The sequence below is a fragment of the Amphibalanus amphitrite genome, unplaced genomic scaffold (assembly GCF_019059575.1).
Source record: "Amphibalanus amphitrite isolate SeventyFive unplaced genomic scaffold, NRLGWU_Aamphi_draft 001728F_arrow, whole genome shotgun sequence".
In the NCBI taxonomy this organism is placed as follows: domain Eukaryota; kingdom Metazoa; phylum Arthropoda; class Thecostraca; order Balanomorpha; family Balanidae; genus Amphibalanus; species Amphibalanus amphitrite.
In genome coordinates, this window is record NW_024883221.1 from 1,230 (window position 1) to 17,030 (window position 15,801).

Below are 15,801 nucleotides of genomic sequence, written 5' to 3' on the forward strand. Positions count from 1 at the left end.
TTTTGAGGGCCCTTACGATGACGCTTGGTGTCTTCTGCAGGCTCGAAGGGACAACTGATTCGTTCAGGCGATTCACGTGCCCATTTATGTCACTTATAGTGCAGGGGGCATCTTCCCCAACCTCAGGGGGCGTCTTCCCCACCCTGGGGTAAGATGCCCCCTTTCACTTCTTCAGGAAAATGCTTAATAGCAAAAAAAGTTATCATATTTCAGGCACGTAAGTGTGATATTTTTGGAGAAACATGATGTCGGCTTCCGTTGAAACTCCAAGTTTTTGCTTTCCGATCGTCATTTTCGAATAATATATGACAAAGCAAAACCCTGGGCATCTTTCCCCACTCTCCCCTAGTTTCTTCACTCAGCTTAGACGGAATGCCTCACTTTTTGCATTTATTCGTTTTTTTTTGTTGTTGTTGTTGAAAAGACCAAAGTCTGAAAAATAAGTGGCCTAAAACCGGTGAGAAAACTAGATTTGGGGGTACCCTAGGTTGATCTCTATTATGGTTCAGCCCCCCCCCCCCCCAGTCTGGAAGAAGTTCTCGCGCCGCTGACTAAAACGACTCTGATCACAAAAGTAGTTACTAGGAAGGCTTTCTAAACCATTTTTATTTAGTTCCTCGTTATAGGCGTAAGAAGTGTAAGTCTGAACGGGGGGGGCATACTTGTACTGAATGCCCTCCCCAGGCTCCTGTCGGGGGGGGGGGCATATGCCCCTAATGCCCCCCCCTGGATCCGCCAGTGTTTAGGTAGGTGATGGAATGAACAATGATGACACCTGTGTTATAACGAACGCTAATCGTAACACAAATAAAAAACACATCAGTCCAGCACCTCGCTAAAAAATGCACGGTTCTTTCGAGCATCTCGGCAAAAAGAATCCAATCAAAGCTTACAAACATTCTGAATTAGTCCGGCAGATTTATTATACCGTGCCCGTCGCGCCTTTTCTGGCGCTCGGCGCGCTCCCAGGGGACCTGCACGCCAGTCTCGCCAGTCTCGACCTAACAGACAAGCATTGATCTGGACGGCGGGGCGAGAGGGCCCTGCACGGTGAAGGCTCGGTTCCCAGACACCGGAGGATGTATGGAACGAGCTGTATTAGCTGGCTCGGACGCCACGCAAGGCCATTACGCGCTGTCCATTCACCAGGGGGAAGGTGCCAATAACCATTGGAGAATCAATTATGTCGGCTGTATGCGGTCATCAACATTTTTCACGGTTGTACATAGATTGCACGAAAGACCGTTCATTAGTGGCTAACAAAACGCAGCGGGAGAAAACTGATAGCTGCCGTGAAATTCATCACGAAAATATGTTGTGGTGCGTTATTGGCAATAGCTCATCGACGATATAACAAGCTATAAGATAGCTACCATGATACTCAACCAGCGTTCATTGCCAGTCCCTTCACCTTGCAGCCTGTTCCTCGCAGCCCAGCCCAAACAACAAGATGGTGGGCACTGGGCAGCATTACCTGTTTCAGTGACAAGCAACTCCCGTGAATTGGTCTCGAACCTTAGCAGATGATGGCCGAAAAAAAAATACATCTTATCAAAGTAACAACAGAGCATGTTCAATGTTAATTGTTCATCACATAGACGGCGGAACGGGGAGGGCACCGTGCCCCCCTTTGATTTACGCATTTTAACTTTAACATTAGCCCTATGGGCGTTGCGTGGAAAGAACTGGACCAAAAGTCGGCAGTGCCCCCCCCCCCCCCCCCCTTAATTGAAGTTGTTCCGCCACCACTGGTTCACCATGCAATTTTTTTATTCCTGGTCTGTCTACCTACATCAATGCTTTTTTCTATCTTAACGTCAGCGATGACCGAAACACATGCAAATTAGGTTAGACCGAGATTTATTACCCATATTTCATTGTTGCGCTGTGGCATTGCCAACATTGTTTAAAAAAAAAAAACACGTATGCACCTGACATATTGCACAAACCGAGTTCGCGACATTTGACATTAGCCTTCCGTTGACACTCCGGGGACGCAATATGGGCTTATGCTGGAACAACAGCCGCTGAGTCCTTTTGCTCTTGCTCTTTCAGGGACATTTGATACCTGCAAATGATGGGGAAATGTCAATAAATTCGATGGCGTAGTTCTGCTACACTCAGCCAACTTGTGTAAACTAAATTTATGTAAACTAAGTTCGTTGAAGGGATATGAGGACGTGTCATAGTGGACACTCAAAACCTTGCCTCTTCCCTGCTTTCTCAGCTAATGATAAGAATATTGGGTTCTTGACATTCCTTATTTTTATAAAAAAAGAAGTTATAATTGAGGCAACGTTTCTGGGAAATATCGAATATTGCTCCACTAGCCCGATTCCTGTGCGTTTCTGGGATAGTAAGTACACAGCATCACATTTGGTATCATGCCGCCACGGCTCATCATATATGGTGTGATGATCCTATACCAGCGAGGTGTCACATGACATGACGCCCCTAACGTGGTGGCGCGGTGGAGCAGCCATAATTTTGTAATCACTCATCCTCCGACAGCGACACGGGTCTTTGTCACCTGAGCCCGGGCGACATTAGCACCGCGCTGTGTCGCTGCCATAAAGTGTGGCGCGGTGTCGATGTGCTTTACACACACCACATAAGTTGGTGTAAGAAACTACAGCGATACGTACTTATTGAAATTCCCGTAATGGTGGTTTGCAACAGGCTGTAAATGTTCCTATGACACGTAAGATAGCCGACACGACAAAAGAATATCGCTACAAGTGAACTTGCTGCCTCATAGCATCGAATATAGTGCTCCAATAAACATACATTAACCGACCCGTAACAAAACATAGTGAACTCCAACAATAATGCTAATCAGGGAAGTGCTCCCTTGTCAGCCTAGACATTATGTGGCCGATGGTTTGCCTTATAACTTCCCTTTATGTGTAGTTCCAAGTACATATGTGGCCGATGGTTTGCCTTATAACTTCCCTTTATGTGTAGTTCCAAGTACAGACACCCATTGCATTAACAGCTCCAGCGTTAATATGTATAAGGTATCGATGCTATGTTGGGAAAGAGGTTGCAACGGTGTCAAGCTGGATGCAAGTTTATGAACTTACGTCACACAGCACATATGACATAGCCACACCAACTTGTTATCCCTATATGCCTACTATGAAAACTCGATAGTTCCTGTCATTTAGTTATTTGTCCGTTGTTATCAACCTTCTCTTTATTTTGTGTCTATCAGTTATCACTTACCTCAACACTTTGGCCAGTTGGAATGTACCGGAGAGCCCGACGAAGAAATTGACGGCGAAGAGGCTCCAGTTCTTTGGAATGATGACCAGCGAGTACCTGCGGAGCAATGGGACAAGCTTCGTCAGACAACTGAGAGCGGGGTTCTTCAGACGAGATGGGGTGTGAAGTTAAGACGCGCCATGGATCAGAGTTCATCAGACGGCGCGGGGTATACGGTTAAGTTCATTAGAATGCAAGTTGGAAACTTTAACATTTCGTTATTTCAATCACTTCTCATCGCGTTTTTATTACCATGCTGTACAGTCGAACAAAATACATACCTACCTATGTAGGTATCACAGTTCACACCACGAAAGTCTTGATCTGATTGCAATTTGCATGGTTCTGGCACAGTTACAAACAAGAATTACAGTTTGCTTATTACTCGGAGGCGGTGCCGACTCAGAAACGACATAGCATCGTCCGTCAAGTCCTGCCGCAATTCTCTCTCACCCACCGGGTAGTGATCGGCCCTTGTTACCGTTGGGCACTAACACCGGTACCGAAGAGGTACCGTCACGGTACCGTCGTACCTCCGCCGGCAGTGACACTGACCCGACCGAACGTCCGGGTCAATCGACGGGCCACTAAGCATGCTCGAGGGCTGCGGATATGTAAAGCTCACGGATGCAGTGCACTTGGTGTTGGGGAAACGTATCAACCAGCAGTGATTGAATGAAAGGACAGTTAGTCGTTTGTCCGTGACAGAACTTCGACGGTCTCTGATCGGGGAAAGAATGCTTCTTTATGTGACGGGTAGTCTCTCCACAAATACTGAAAGTCTGTGATCGGGAAGTGCTACAAGCCTGGCAGACTTCAAATTCTGGCAGGATCGGACAGTGAGCAATCTGTAACAATCTATGCCTATATCTAACTTATAACTATGTTATAGCGCGGACTGTGGAGTGTGGCGAAATTATGATCAAACTGACCTGACGGGCGACTGTGGTGCCACAGTATGGCAGGCGGTGCGAGTCAGTCTCACCTGGCCCAAATGTATCCAGTGCAGGCCAGGGACCCGGCCTGGCTAACGCTCATCTTCTCGGCAGGTCTGGTCAGGGTGTCTGAGAGGCCGGCCAGCACCAGACACTGGAGGGTAGAGAGGGGTGTCAGGAGAGAGAGAGAGACAGAGAGAGAGAGAGAGAGAGAGAGAGAGAGAGAGAGAGAGAGAGAGAGAGAGAGAGAGAGAGAGAGAGAGAGAGAGAGAGAGAGAGAGAGAGAGAGAGACAGAGAGAGACAGACAGAGACAGAGACAGAGAGGGAGAGAGAGACAGAGAGGGAGAGAGAGAGACAGAGACAGAGACAGAGACAGACAGACAGACAGACAGACACGGAGTCGGAGTCGGAGTCGGAGGCAGACAGAGACAGAGAGAGAAAGAGAGAGCCACAGAGGTGTAAAAGAGAACAGAGTGAAACGACAGAGCTATAAGCGAACGCCGAACGGTCAACGGCCGCCTACAAAGTATGATGCTAGCGGTCAATGGTCATTGTGTTTCAATAAAGGCATGTTCGGTAGACTGGGCAGAACACATGAAATGCACTGACATGCGTAGGTATTGCGCACTCGCAGAGAATAAGAACATGAAAGAAGATGATGTACATATAGATAGATACATAAAGGGACAGAAGGGGAAATAGAGGGGAAGAGAGGAGAGGGGGAGATAAAAAAGGAAATAGAAAGTCATAACAAACGTACCCATTTTTGCAGTGGTGACCAGAAGAAGACTGTTTTAGGTCCTGCAACAAGAAAAATATTTCATTTTTCATATTCAGTTTTGATGATTGCGAATTGCAACATTCTTTTCACATTTCTCACCAAAAGGTCCGCGTATCGCGTATAAGATAGGGATATCTAGCAAGTTATAAAGATACACAAAGGCTGCCCAAGTGATAATGAGGCAATGTCCTATTAGGGCATAAATCGCGTGCTTCTGACTCGTATTCGCCTGTGCTCAGCCGCAATGGGCCGGTAATGTGAAAAATAATGACTATTGGGGAAGGGTGCGATTTCTTGCTAGCACACTCTACACAAAGCATTTATAGCATCGTGTCTGGTATGTGCACTGTCGTGACAGAACCTGGATGGTATGTAAGCTGTGTAGCAGCCGTGATTGCCTGGTCATTTATGCAGCATGTAAGGGTGTTTGCCTCGGTGGACCTCACACTGATATGCTCCCTGCCCTGCCCGTCATTGGGAGAGGTCAATCTGCCAGTCCCTGGTCGCTCGACGCTCGTCGTGGTACCCAACCAACCAACAACACTGCTGCTGTTCAAAACCAACTATATCAGGCACAAAGTCTGGCCACAAACTCCGTGTCCATATTACAACTATGTAGTTTCAGAAGCAGCCAAACCAGGGGGAAAACAGCACCTTAGTAGTGTAGTTCCACACTTTCTTTCGTTGAAATGATCAGGTTCTCGAGGCGAAATTCAAGAAACGAGGCGGGCTTCGCAACTGAGTGGGCGTGTGGGCCTCGGACTGAAGCGAAGGGGGGGGGGGGGTTGGGGGGGGAGATGCAGGGTCGGGGGCCGGCGAACCGGGACAGCCGGTCTTCCATCCCCGCTCGGCGGCCGGCGGCGCCAGACACCAGACCAATTTGTCCGAATCAGACGCAAATGGCGCAGCGTTCCCTCTGGGAGTGAGCCGCGGGGCTGCTGCGCCGGGGGCAGTTCGGCAAACTCGCGGCCCGAGAAACCCGCCGCGGCGGCGGCCCGCCCGGAGCCCGCCGGGGCCCACCCGGACCCGGAGTCCGCCTAAAGTCCACTCGAGGTCATGCAGCCAGAGGCTTCGAGCGTTCGCAGGATCTTCAGATGTAAATAGCATTTCGAAGAATTATGTTTGAGAACGCTGCGTACCTACTACATTCGAAGAAAGTCGAAACACACGCGCAAATCGTGTGGACAGGTTTAACTTTTTAGCCTGCACGAAAACGGCCACCGATTTCACATCAGACATGCTTCCGGATCGAAGTTCATTTCCACTCGTAGATAACTTTCCCGGTCCCCTCTTGCAATACGTTACGAGCTCGACGGCGCATGACTATTGGCCATGCATTTATAACATTGGCTCAAGTACGTCCTAGAATTGTGCATGGTTGTGTGTAATGTGACCCATGGAGTAGGGGAAGTTGGGGGAACGCCGAATACTTTTTTCTGACGCCCGTAGCACGCAAGGTAGACAACATAAGCTATTCTTGTTGGCGTCATTCGAGAGGCCAGTCTTTTGTCTTTCAAACATACCAGGCGCATTTGATGAATTCGCATACCGTTAAGCGCAAAAACTAAAAATATCAAAGAACTGACTTTTTCGGCGTTGCCCCGGACTGCGGGGAAAGCCGAAAATGGGATAAATGATCTACGAGGAATGCAGACATTGATGTTTTGCCAATTTATCTCAAACTTTATCCAAAATTCATCAAAGCTGACACGCGTTTGAAGAGCTTGAGGACGCTTGGTGCACACTGGAAGTTATAATTGTGTGATATAATAAAAAAATGCTAGGTAAATCATTCCTTATAGCTAACAGGCCGTTGTGCCGGCTGAAAGTGTAATTTGTTTGACTAAAAATACGCGTTGCTATTCTACAGCAGTAAAGTCCACGTAGCGTGCTTTAACGTGCGTAATTGCACGTTTTCGGCATTACCCCAGCCAGCCATACTTTCATTTGCAGGCCCATAACTTTTAAACGTGCTGTATAAATTTCAAATAGGCAGCACACTTATGCAAAGACATGCTGAAGATTACTTGACCGAATTGGCCAGACAAACGGTAGCATAATGAGTAAGAAATGCAGCTTCAAAGGCGCATGTAGTACAAGGGAAACGTACCTTGAAAACGCTTTTGGCGCCCTCACAGCCGAAGTATTCCAAATGACAACTCGTAACAAACATGCGATAATTGTAGTCACTTAAGCTTCAGAGCATCACTGAGACGTGGCATCCATGTCGTACGGTTTTAGAAATATCTCGAATTTCGGCTTTGCCCCAACTCCGGCATTGCCCCAACTTCCCCTAAGAACGCCACAAAATTGTGAGTTGATAAGGTAGGGTGATAGGGTAGTTGATAGGGTAGACCCCCCCCCCCTCGGCCGAGGCGTACCTATGTATGTAGAAAACCAGTAGGTCCGGCGAGGGTTGATCCCTTATCTGCGCGCTAAAGAACATCCTGAATCACATTCGAATAGGTACGTACCGTACGTACCTATAAACAGTTCAAGATAAGACAATTGATAGGTAAATGAATGTAACAATCAGCAGCAATCATCCGGTAACCAAATTAATCAATCGGAAGTTGATAATCACCCGTGTGACGCGGTGTCTTACTCTCCATATAGCTGACTAGTGACCACTAAGCCTCACAATGCATCTGCGGCTGTCTGCCAAACATATTATGTCCTATTTTCTGTGTCGGCACAAGTCCGTATATAAACGGAGGGAAGCACCGTCGAATGCCTACGAACGCCGACGGCCAGTCTCGCCGGAAGGAGGTATTATGTCGCTGGCAGCAAATCCCTCGTGCCCACAGATTAGTTGAAGAATGAACATGCATTATTCATCGGAAAAGAATCCCGCATTACAATACCGGCACCGCTTCTGAACGGGATTCGGCTGCATGATATAAACGATGACAGAAGCCCGCTGTCCATTTCTTAGGCAATACAGATGAGCTTGTGAGCTTCGTTGATCGAGTTACAAAATTTTGCCTGGGTATGGAAAATAGTGCGGAATCGTGCATCATTTTATCACCGGGAGCGCATACCTGTACTGTTGGGGTGCTCCTAAGGGTATGGTGGGCAAAAAAGCACACAAAGATCGGAACAGCTGGAGCACAATTTAATTTGGTCTATAAGCTCATTCAGTCTCATGCAGAAAAGTGTCATCCATCGTGGCCTATGTGCATTTACTATCATTTGGGCGCATTCATGGCATTCAGGTAACATTCAGAACTATTCCACATCCACTTATTTATTCGTTCAGACAACATTCATTGTCATTCACGCTATCAAAATTATCGGACAAGATTAGCTGGATGTAAATAAAAAGGATATCTTTAGGAAAGGCAAAGTGCATTATAATGCACTTTGCATCATCCTAAACGATCTTAAACAGCTGTCGCCGGTAAAGCACCACCGGGGAGAAAACATGGTTTATGTCATTTTGTGTATTTCTTACATCATTTCGAAATTCCAATTGGCGGACTGATTCACCAATCGTCCGACGGTCTCGTTAAAAGGTCATACTTGTGTCCTGTCCAGTCGGTTGGCCATGCCCCTGCGTATCCGAGTCAACATTCGAGCTGATGACATGAAATGTACAAACAAAAACATGTTTTTAACCAACAGTCGTAGTAACAGTGTTGCATTTATGTTTCTTGTTAGTAAACATATGTAATATATACTGTTAACAATCAAATGTTGTATATATATATATAAATGTTAACAATCTTGTATGATATGTGCGAGCGGTGCGAGGCTGCGTTATCCGTGCTTTTGTCAGTTCCCGTCGTAATGCCCACTTGTTTGTGGTTGTCGGGTGAACCGAAAAATAAATAAATAATAAATAATACATTTTATGTATATTGCAATGCAATAGTACCTACTGCCAGAGTAGCGTCAGCAATCAAATGATGGATGGGATTGGCTTTTGTGAGACACGATGAGGGTAACTTTGCCAAAGTTACTTCACCGTCTAGTTACCTGATTGATTCTGAAAAAGGATAGGTAAAACTGAATTGAGTGAGCCACTTAAGGCTGGCACCCAACGGCTGGTCATTCCCATAGAGCTCAGCTAAACACGAACATGTGCAGTCTCTGTCTGTTCGCAGTATGATGCGCCAATAGCATCTCTCAGTTCTCATTCCTACAAGAAATCCGAAGCCCAATGTACATCAACTGAGTTATGGAAACATTCCCTTGTAAATTGGCAGCATATCTTCGGCATTGAACGCGACTGTCTCGACGCATACTCTTACTGTAATGCATGATTCCGTGTTCACTCAGGAATACTGTGAATGGCTTGATGTTTTCATGACGGGCCAAGTAATCGTATATGCATTGTATATGTTACAGTTATGCATCGTACGTGTATATGTGGATATTTACGTGCATGGTGAGTGGCCACACACCCACACTGATTGACACAGATACCGAGTGTGTGATTATGGGAGAGCGGGACACGATTTTATGGTTGCAAACCTTATCTTTAACATGCATATTGCATTACGAAAAAATGAACACACAACTGGCGATAAAACGAACACATTCGCTGGGCGCCCCAGTGTACATCCATACGTTTCGCTAAATATTTTTGCAGTGTGCGGTGTCTCAACGAAGTAGCGCATCGATGTTTCTCAACTGCTCAGATCATCTCAACAGTGCACTATTTTAGGCGATCGTTCCAGACGAACGTCATGTAGATATAATAAACATTGCCTGGCGGACAGATGATGTTTGACGCAAGTCAAAAGAACGCTGAACAGCCAAACTACCGGTAAAGCGCGAGGACAAAAACATTGTCAACGCCATTTATGATTTCACAAAACTTCACAAAGCCATTTTTAGAAACGTTATTTGTTCCAATCAAATAAGGTATACGACTATCTACATTTGAATGGAAGTGACTACTCTACTCTGACCGATATAAACTAGGCATGCAAAGCCTGCAATATAAATACTTCAATGTATTGCAATATTTGCCATCCTAAACAACTGCTGGCGATAAGCAAATTGAGGCGCACGGCCCGCTCAGTGTTCAGTGCCTAATGTGTCTGGGTGTGTCGCAACCATCATGCAAAATGTGGTGCATTGAGCACTGAATATAACTACAAAGTACCATGACATTGAGGGGGTGACGTCACGTTCAGCCTAATATTAACCACTACACGTGACGATCACGTGACAGAGATAGGCCTATCTGGACCAGCACACGTGATACCGGCGTGGCGACAGCATGTGCAATGTTGGCAATGTGCATTGTGCAGCGCCGCGGGCCGTCGCAATTCGTCTCACAACAAGGTGTGCGCCGCCCATGTGAGGCCTGAAGGGCAGGGCTTTATGGTCAACTGAAGTTGGTAAGGAAGCGGTGTACGTGCTCTCCGGCAGAAGTACCTATAAATAAATATTGAGAAATACACACACACGTGACTACCTTGTGTGGGTGATTTTGAATGCACGCTGGGACCTCCCACGGAATGTTGATGGGCGATGGCCTAACAAGGGACTCGCACGATAGCGGGGCGGGGCCGACCCGACCCTGCACTCCCCCACCCCCCCCCCACTCACCACATGGATGCTCCCAGAGGGGTCTCAGCCTGGCCGGCACCTTGGGGTCCCAGAAGGCGATGATACGCCGGTACAGGGGGGAGAAGAACGGCACGGTCATCGCGGCAGCACTACCCGCGTCGATCCGCGGCACACCACTCGCCGCGACCGCGAGACGCTCGTTCGCAGAGGTACACATCGGTGACGTCACGGGCGCCAAGGTCACCGCCCGGCCGAACCTGTCGGGCCTCTGCAGTCAGCTGGCCCCCGCGACGGGCGCATAACAAAACAAGGCCAGCTGAGGACCAAAGAGTCGTCGGATTTTGTACGGACTGCGGGGAGTGTCTGAGATACATAATTACCCGAAGCAATATCTGATAGAAAATATGTTTTCAACCGGCGTCGTGGTGGAGTTTGGAGAAAGTTATCTTTTGCGCCCATAAGTTTTTTTTCGCCGATGTGGCCAGGTTACCCATGGTCACGATTGCAAATGCGGCTGGCCACATCTAGGACGATGAGATGGTTTCCTTCACTCTAATAATTATCGTAATTTTAAACAATTCTTAACACTTTCAGAAACGCATGCATCGTGGTAGTGAAGTAGTCCGAGAGATTGCCAAGATTCAGTTCAAGATTTTTGAAAAGGTACAATAATAACAAAAAAAACGAAAATAGCTTCGAAAATATGCCAATTACCTATGGTATTGGCAGTCTAATGGCGTCCACGGCATGTCTTTAGTGTTTGCGATTTTATATGATTTTTTGCCGTTTTGCTGGGTCGGAAACACAGAAATCATGACGTCGCTAAAACTTCGATATCTTAAAAATTTCTGACCGATGTTTTAATTTTTCATTTTTTTTTTCTTCATAATGCCTAAGCTTCAATCAATTCCCCTACCCTAATGTGGCGCGCCTGTGGTGCGCCGTTATTCAGCTGGAGCACGGTGAAAAAGTGAGGGTGTTTACCCCCCCCCCGCAACTCGTGTATTAAACCTCTAAAGGTCATTGTCAAAACTTGACCCAGGTCTTGTGACCCTGAGGTAAAGTGTGGTCAGTAAAATGCATATTATTCGTTGCGTCTCGAAGAGCTGAAAATATGAGGACGTGGCTAAAGCTCATTTTTGTAAGAAGGTACGTCTTGGTGACCTTCGATGACGACACGTGACCTTACAGTTGTGTTTCAAATAGCAAGCAGTGCACAATCAAATAGCAACAGTTAACCCTCACATGTGTAGGGGGGGGATGGACCCCCTATGGTTTTTCGCAAATAACTCGCCCAAAAAGCGGCCGATCGCAACGAAACTTTCAGTACCCTCGAGTTGATCAATTTTACACCTACTCCGAAAATTTCATGACCCTGACTCAAGTGACCTTTGACCTGTGACCTATTTCTCGAGGCCATGTTTGGCCGGAATTGCGATTCGGCGTATGTCGGCTCGCATCAGCCGCGCGTTTGCAAGCCTTTCGTGGTTTCAAACGTTCAAACATGTCTTTCGATGTTGCTCCCATGCATTAGGGTGGATGTCAAGGTCACCTGAAGGTCAGGCCAGGTCATTCACTTTTGGTGACCTCGGTTTACTTTTTGAGTTTTACATGTTTCTAGGCTAGTTTTTGGAGCTGAATTCGAATTTAGGAACCCGTTTGAACATTAACGAAGTATTTTGGTGCCTTCGTAACATGTTACGAAGCTGTCAGAGGCGGTTGACACCTACTACGAATACCCGTCACGACCCCTACTGGTTGACCTGACCTGACCTGACCCGACCTGGTCTAAATGCTTAAAGACATCATCAGTGATCAAAACTAACACGATATTCGTGATCAGCACCCCGAAAACCCCCGTAGCAGCCACACTTTACGACCTCCTAACAGATCCCGATTTTCCCGACTTTTGGGTCATTGACGGGCTCGGTTATCTACAGGGTGTAACGAAATTATCCGGACATCTATTTTTTCGCCATATCTGCTCGCACAGTTTCTCTTTTAATGTCAGAAGCTGGAAAATTGGATGAATGCATACCTCTGGTCTGCTATACATCTGCTCTCAACTCAGCAGTGACCTGACCTTGCGAAATGACTCTTGCTCTGAGTAAGAATCGAGTCGCCGACGGGTTCATTTGATAGTTTTCGTTTAAGGCAGTGGAGAGAAAGGAGTACAGTCTCTCGTTTCGTAGTAAGGCTACGTGTTGATGGCATGGCGGCATGAGCCAGACGCTGGTCTGTCAGCAGCTGGACATCAGCAGCAGCCATATAGGACATCTGCCTGAGGCGTAATAAGCTGGGACTTGGTGGCAGACTCAGCCCGGCCTCGATCGCAAAAGGCGCCCTTTGCCAAGTGGTGAGGAGAGTTGTCAAGATAGCGACAATGAAACGGCACCAATTAATCCGCATACTGACTCGAATTCTTACCAAGGCAGATAATAAGAGGTCCCACATCATGATTCACCGTTACCCGCCATTTAGCTTGGTTTTACTGCCCTTCAAACTGGAAAAGACAATGAAATTGACGGGAAAACAACCAGTCCACCATATTTGGCTTCAGGCCAGGGCGTGTCCACTGGTCGAAGGAAGACACGAATGAGGTGACCTGGTCGGATGGGAAGCTGTTCGAGCTGCGATACCCGTTGAACCGTCAAATCGGCCATGTGTGGGCTGCCAGCAGCTCGAATGTGCCGGCCGTCGCCGGCGTCAAACATCCGGCCAAAATCCAGACCTGGAGCATGTTCAGCTGCTGTGTAATATTCAAGCTGTTCATGACGACACAGAAAACCACTATCAGTGACGAGTATTACCGGCGCAACATCCTGGCTAGCGATTGGTTGGAGCCACTCAACCAGACGGCACAGGATGGCTCGGTTTCTGAACGTGTACCGATGCCTGATTCAAGCCGCGCAGTCTTCTTACGGGGCGGCGCACCACCCTCAAGTCCCTAGCAGAATGAGAAGTGATGCCGAGAGGACCTTTTTGTTCTTCAGGGCTAAAGGGCTATGGCTTGGAAATAGTTCCCATGCAATTCCATCGATATTATGGACTATTGTCCATCAGGAGATGAATGAGGGGACACCCGCCACCAGCGGCGCCCAACTGCGGGCACAGGTTAGTAAGGCGCTACTCTATATGAAACCCACTGTGCTGGAAAATCCAGTGGCTGGAATGCTCCAAAAATGTGTACCTGCGCCCATATGAAAGGTGGCTATATATAATTCAAAAGGGAAAATATCAGAATGTCTTGCTTCTTAATTACAGCGCGAAGAAAGATGTCCGGATAATTTCGTTACACCCTGTACTGTGGCTCTGACACGGTGACAAGTGACAACGTTGTAAAACTTAATTTGAGGTCGATTCATTCAAACTGACCTGTTGACCTGCTCTTAAATGTAAGTCATTGCTCGCACATAACATGTTAACACTCGCCCGCACATGGGGGGGGCTGCAACCCCCCCCCCCCACCAGGTAGTTTTTCTGCTCTGCACTCAACATTTTTAGAGCTAGAAGTGTCGGATATTGGTGGTTGCCACCCCCCCCCCAGGTAGTTTTTCTGCTCTGCACTCAACATTTTTAGAGCTAGAAGTGTCGGATTTATTGGTGGTTGCCACCCCCCCCCCCCCCAGGTAGTTTTTCTGCTCTGCAGTCTGCACTCAACATTTTTAGAGCTATGTAGAAGTGTCGGATTGAACGGTTACGATCATGCATCTAAAAATTGTGATTTTGTCATTCCTTCAGGTTACAGCTTATGTCCTAGTACCTAGTTTGAACCTCGGGCTTTTGCATGAGGAAATCAGAGCAAACAGTCTGCTCATCTCGGAATTTTGATATCGGTGACCTAAAGTCAGGACAACTTTGCAGCCTCTCCATTATAGGGGGAAATTGAGCTGTTCTTCTTTTGGACGGAAACGCCACATACATGGGGAACGGGATGTAGGTAAAAATGACAAATAATCGGAAAATTACACCTGTCACCCCCTTTATGGGCCTGAGGTCATCTCGGGTCAGGAAACGTCTCCAACAGTTTGATCTTCAGTAAATTTAGATAGAAACACGCTGGAGCGGTGAAAACATCTTATATTTGTTCAGCTCAACGATACAAAACGGCTGATGTCAACATGACGTTTTCGGTGACCTCGACCTGAGGTCAAATTTTGTTGCTGGGCTCACCTTATAACGCGTCTTGATGAGAGAAACACGATGTCGGAAAAATCAACGTAATACGAGCATAGCGTCGAAATTTGTTGCAAAAACGTTTTTCGAAAAGACGTGAAATTCTGAGCATTTGCTTTAAGGAGGCTAAACAGTTGATCTTAGACTAAAAATGGGAGTATAATTCAGGAAAAAAACTTAGAGCTATAGAATGCGCTTTTCCGGGGTGATGTTGCTTTATTCGTTCTTGAGTTATGCGGCGATTAGTGGGAAATTGTCAAGATGGGGAAACAAAATTCGTGATAATTTTGCTTTTGGTGGCCCCCGGTGGCTTCAGCGATGACCTGATCAAAAACAATATCCGTCCTCCATTATTCTGGAAGATCTATAGCGAGCTATATCTTGCTTCTTTCCGGGTCTTTCTAGCTTTCTTACTTTCCGAGCTAATCTGGTGTGGCCAAATACGCCCCCCCCCCCCACCCTCCATTGCGAAGTCGGCCCGACCCCCACCCGGGCACGAGATGAAGTGCTAGAATGATACGGTTGAAACTGAGATGCATAATAGTAAGAGCTGGCATTCACCATCAAAGCCACTAAAGTAACAAGTCCAATCGCATTTACATACTTGTTAAATATGGGTTTACTTTATTCGTTTAAACAACAGCTTAAACACCTCGTTGAAGAACTTCATATACAATGATACAGATACCCTGCATGTTTGTGAGCATTCTTGGATAAGTAACTGCATCCGAGCCTTTTCAGTCCGCCGTCTGCAACTGTTTCGCCCTATATATTATGCAGCAACTAGCAATACTGACAGGTGACCTTATTCATGCCAATTACACACCAACAGCAAACACATGTTTCGATATCATAACAATAAACCCTGTCATTAACCTCCCGGTCCCAAACCACGGACCACCAGCGGCGGTGGCCGGTAGGGGTGAGTCGACGGGGCGGCGGCGGCGGCAGTGCGTAGGCGTCGGGGCTGCGGCGGCCGGCGCCCGCGGCGCCCACAAAGGGGCACCGGCCGCGCCCCCGCGCCGCCGTCGGCGATTGGTCGGCGCGCCGGCGCCGGGCTGCCATTGGCCGGTCGGCCGGGCGCGGGGGCGCCGCCGCGGCCGACCAGGCCGGGCCGGACC

At 47.4% G+C, this 15,801-nt stretch overlaps 1 protein-coding gene across 1 annotated transcript; it reads right to left on the reverse strand.

The window, feature by feature from the left end:
- Positions 1-1,843: 1,843 nt before the first annotated feature.
- On the reverse strand, positions 1,844-10,696 carry LOC122374859 (mitochondrial pyruvate carrier 2-like). The gene is made up of 5 exons (XM_043353870.1): positions 10,544-10,696; positions 4,961-5,001; positions 4,250-4,353; positions 3,226-3,321; positions 1,844-2,068 (listed from the first exon to the last, which is right to left on the reverse strand). The coding sequence occupies exons 1-5, from the start codon at positions 10,641-10,643 to the stop codon at positions 2,008-2,010; spliced, it is 402 nt and encodes a 133-aa protein (XP_043209805.1). The 5' UTR covers positions 10,644-10,696; the 3' UTR covers positions 1,844-2,007.
- Between the last annotated feature and the right edge of the window lie 5,105 nt (positions 10,697-15,801).

Bases quoted from the DNA above. Each gene is read 5' to 3' on its own strand.
- LOC122374859 (XM_043353870.1), bottom strand. From the start codon at position 10,643: ATGACCGTGCCGTTCTTCTCCCCCCTGTACCGGCGTATCATCGCCTTC. The intron at 5,002-10,543 runs GTGAGTGGGGGG...TTCTTGTTGCAG, and splicing joins CCTCTGGGAGCATCCATGTG to GACCTAAAACAGTCTTCTTC. The intron at 3,322-4,249 runs GTGAGACTGACT...ATTGCTCCGCAG, and splicing joins ACTGGATACATTTGGGCCAG to GTACTCGCTGGTCATCATTC.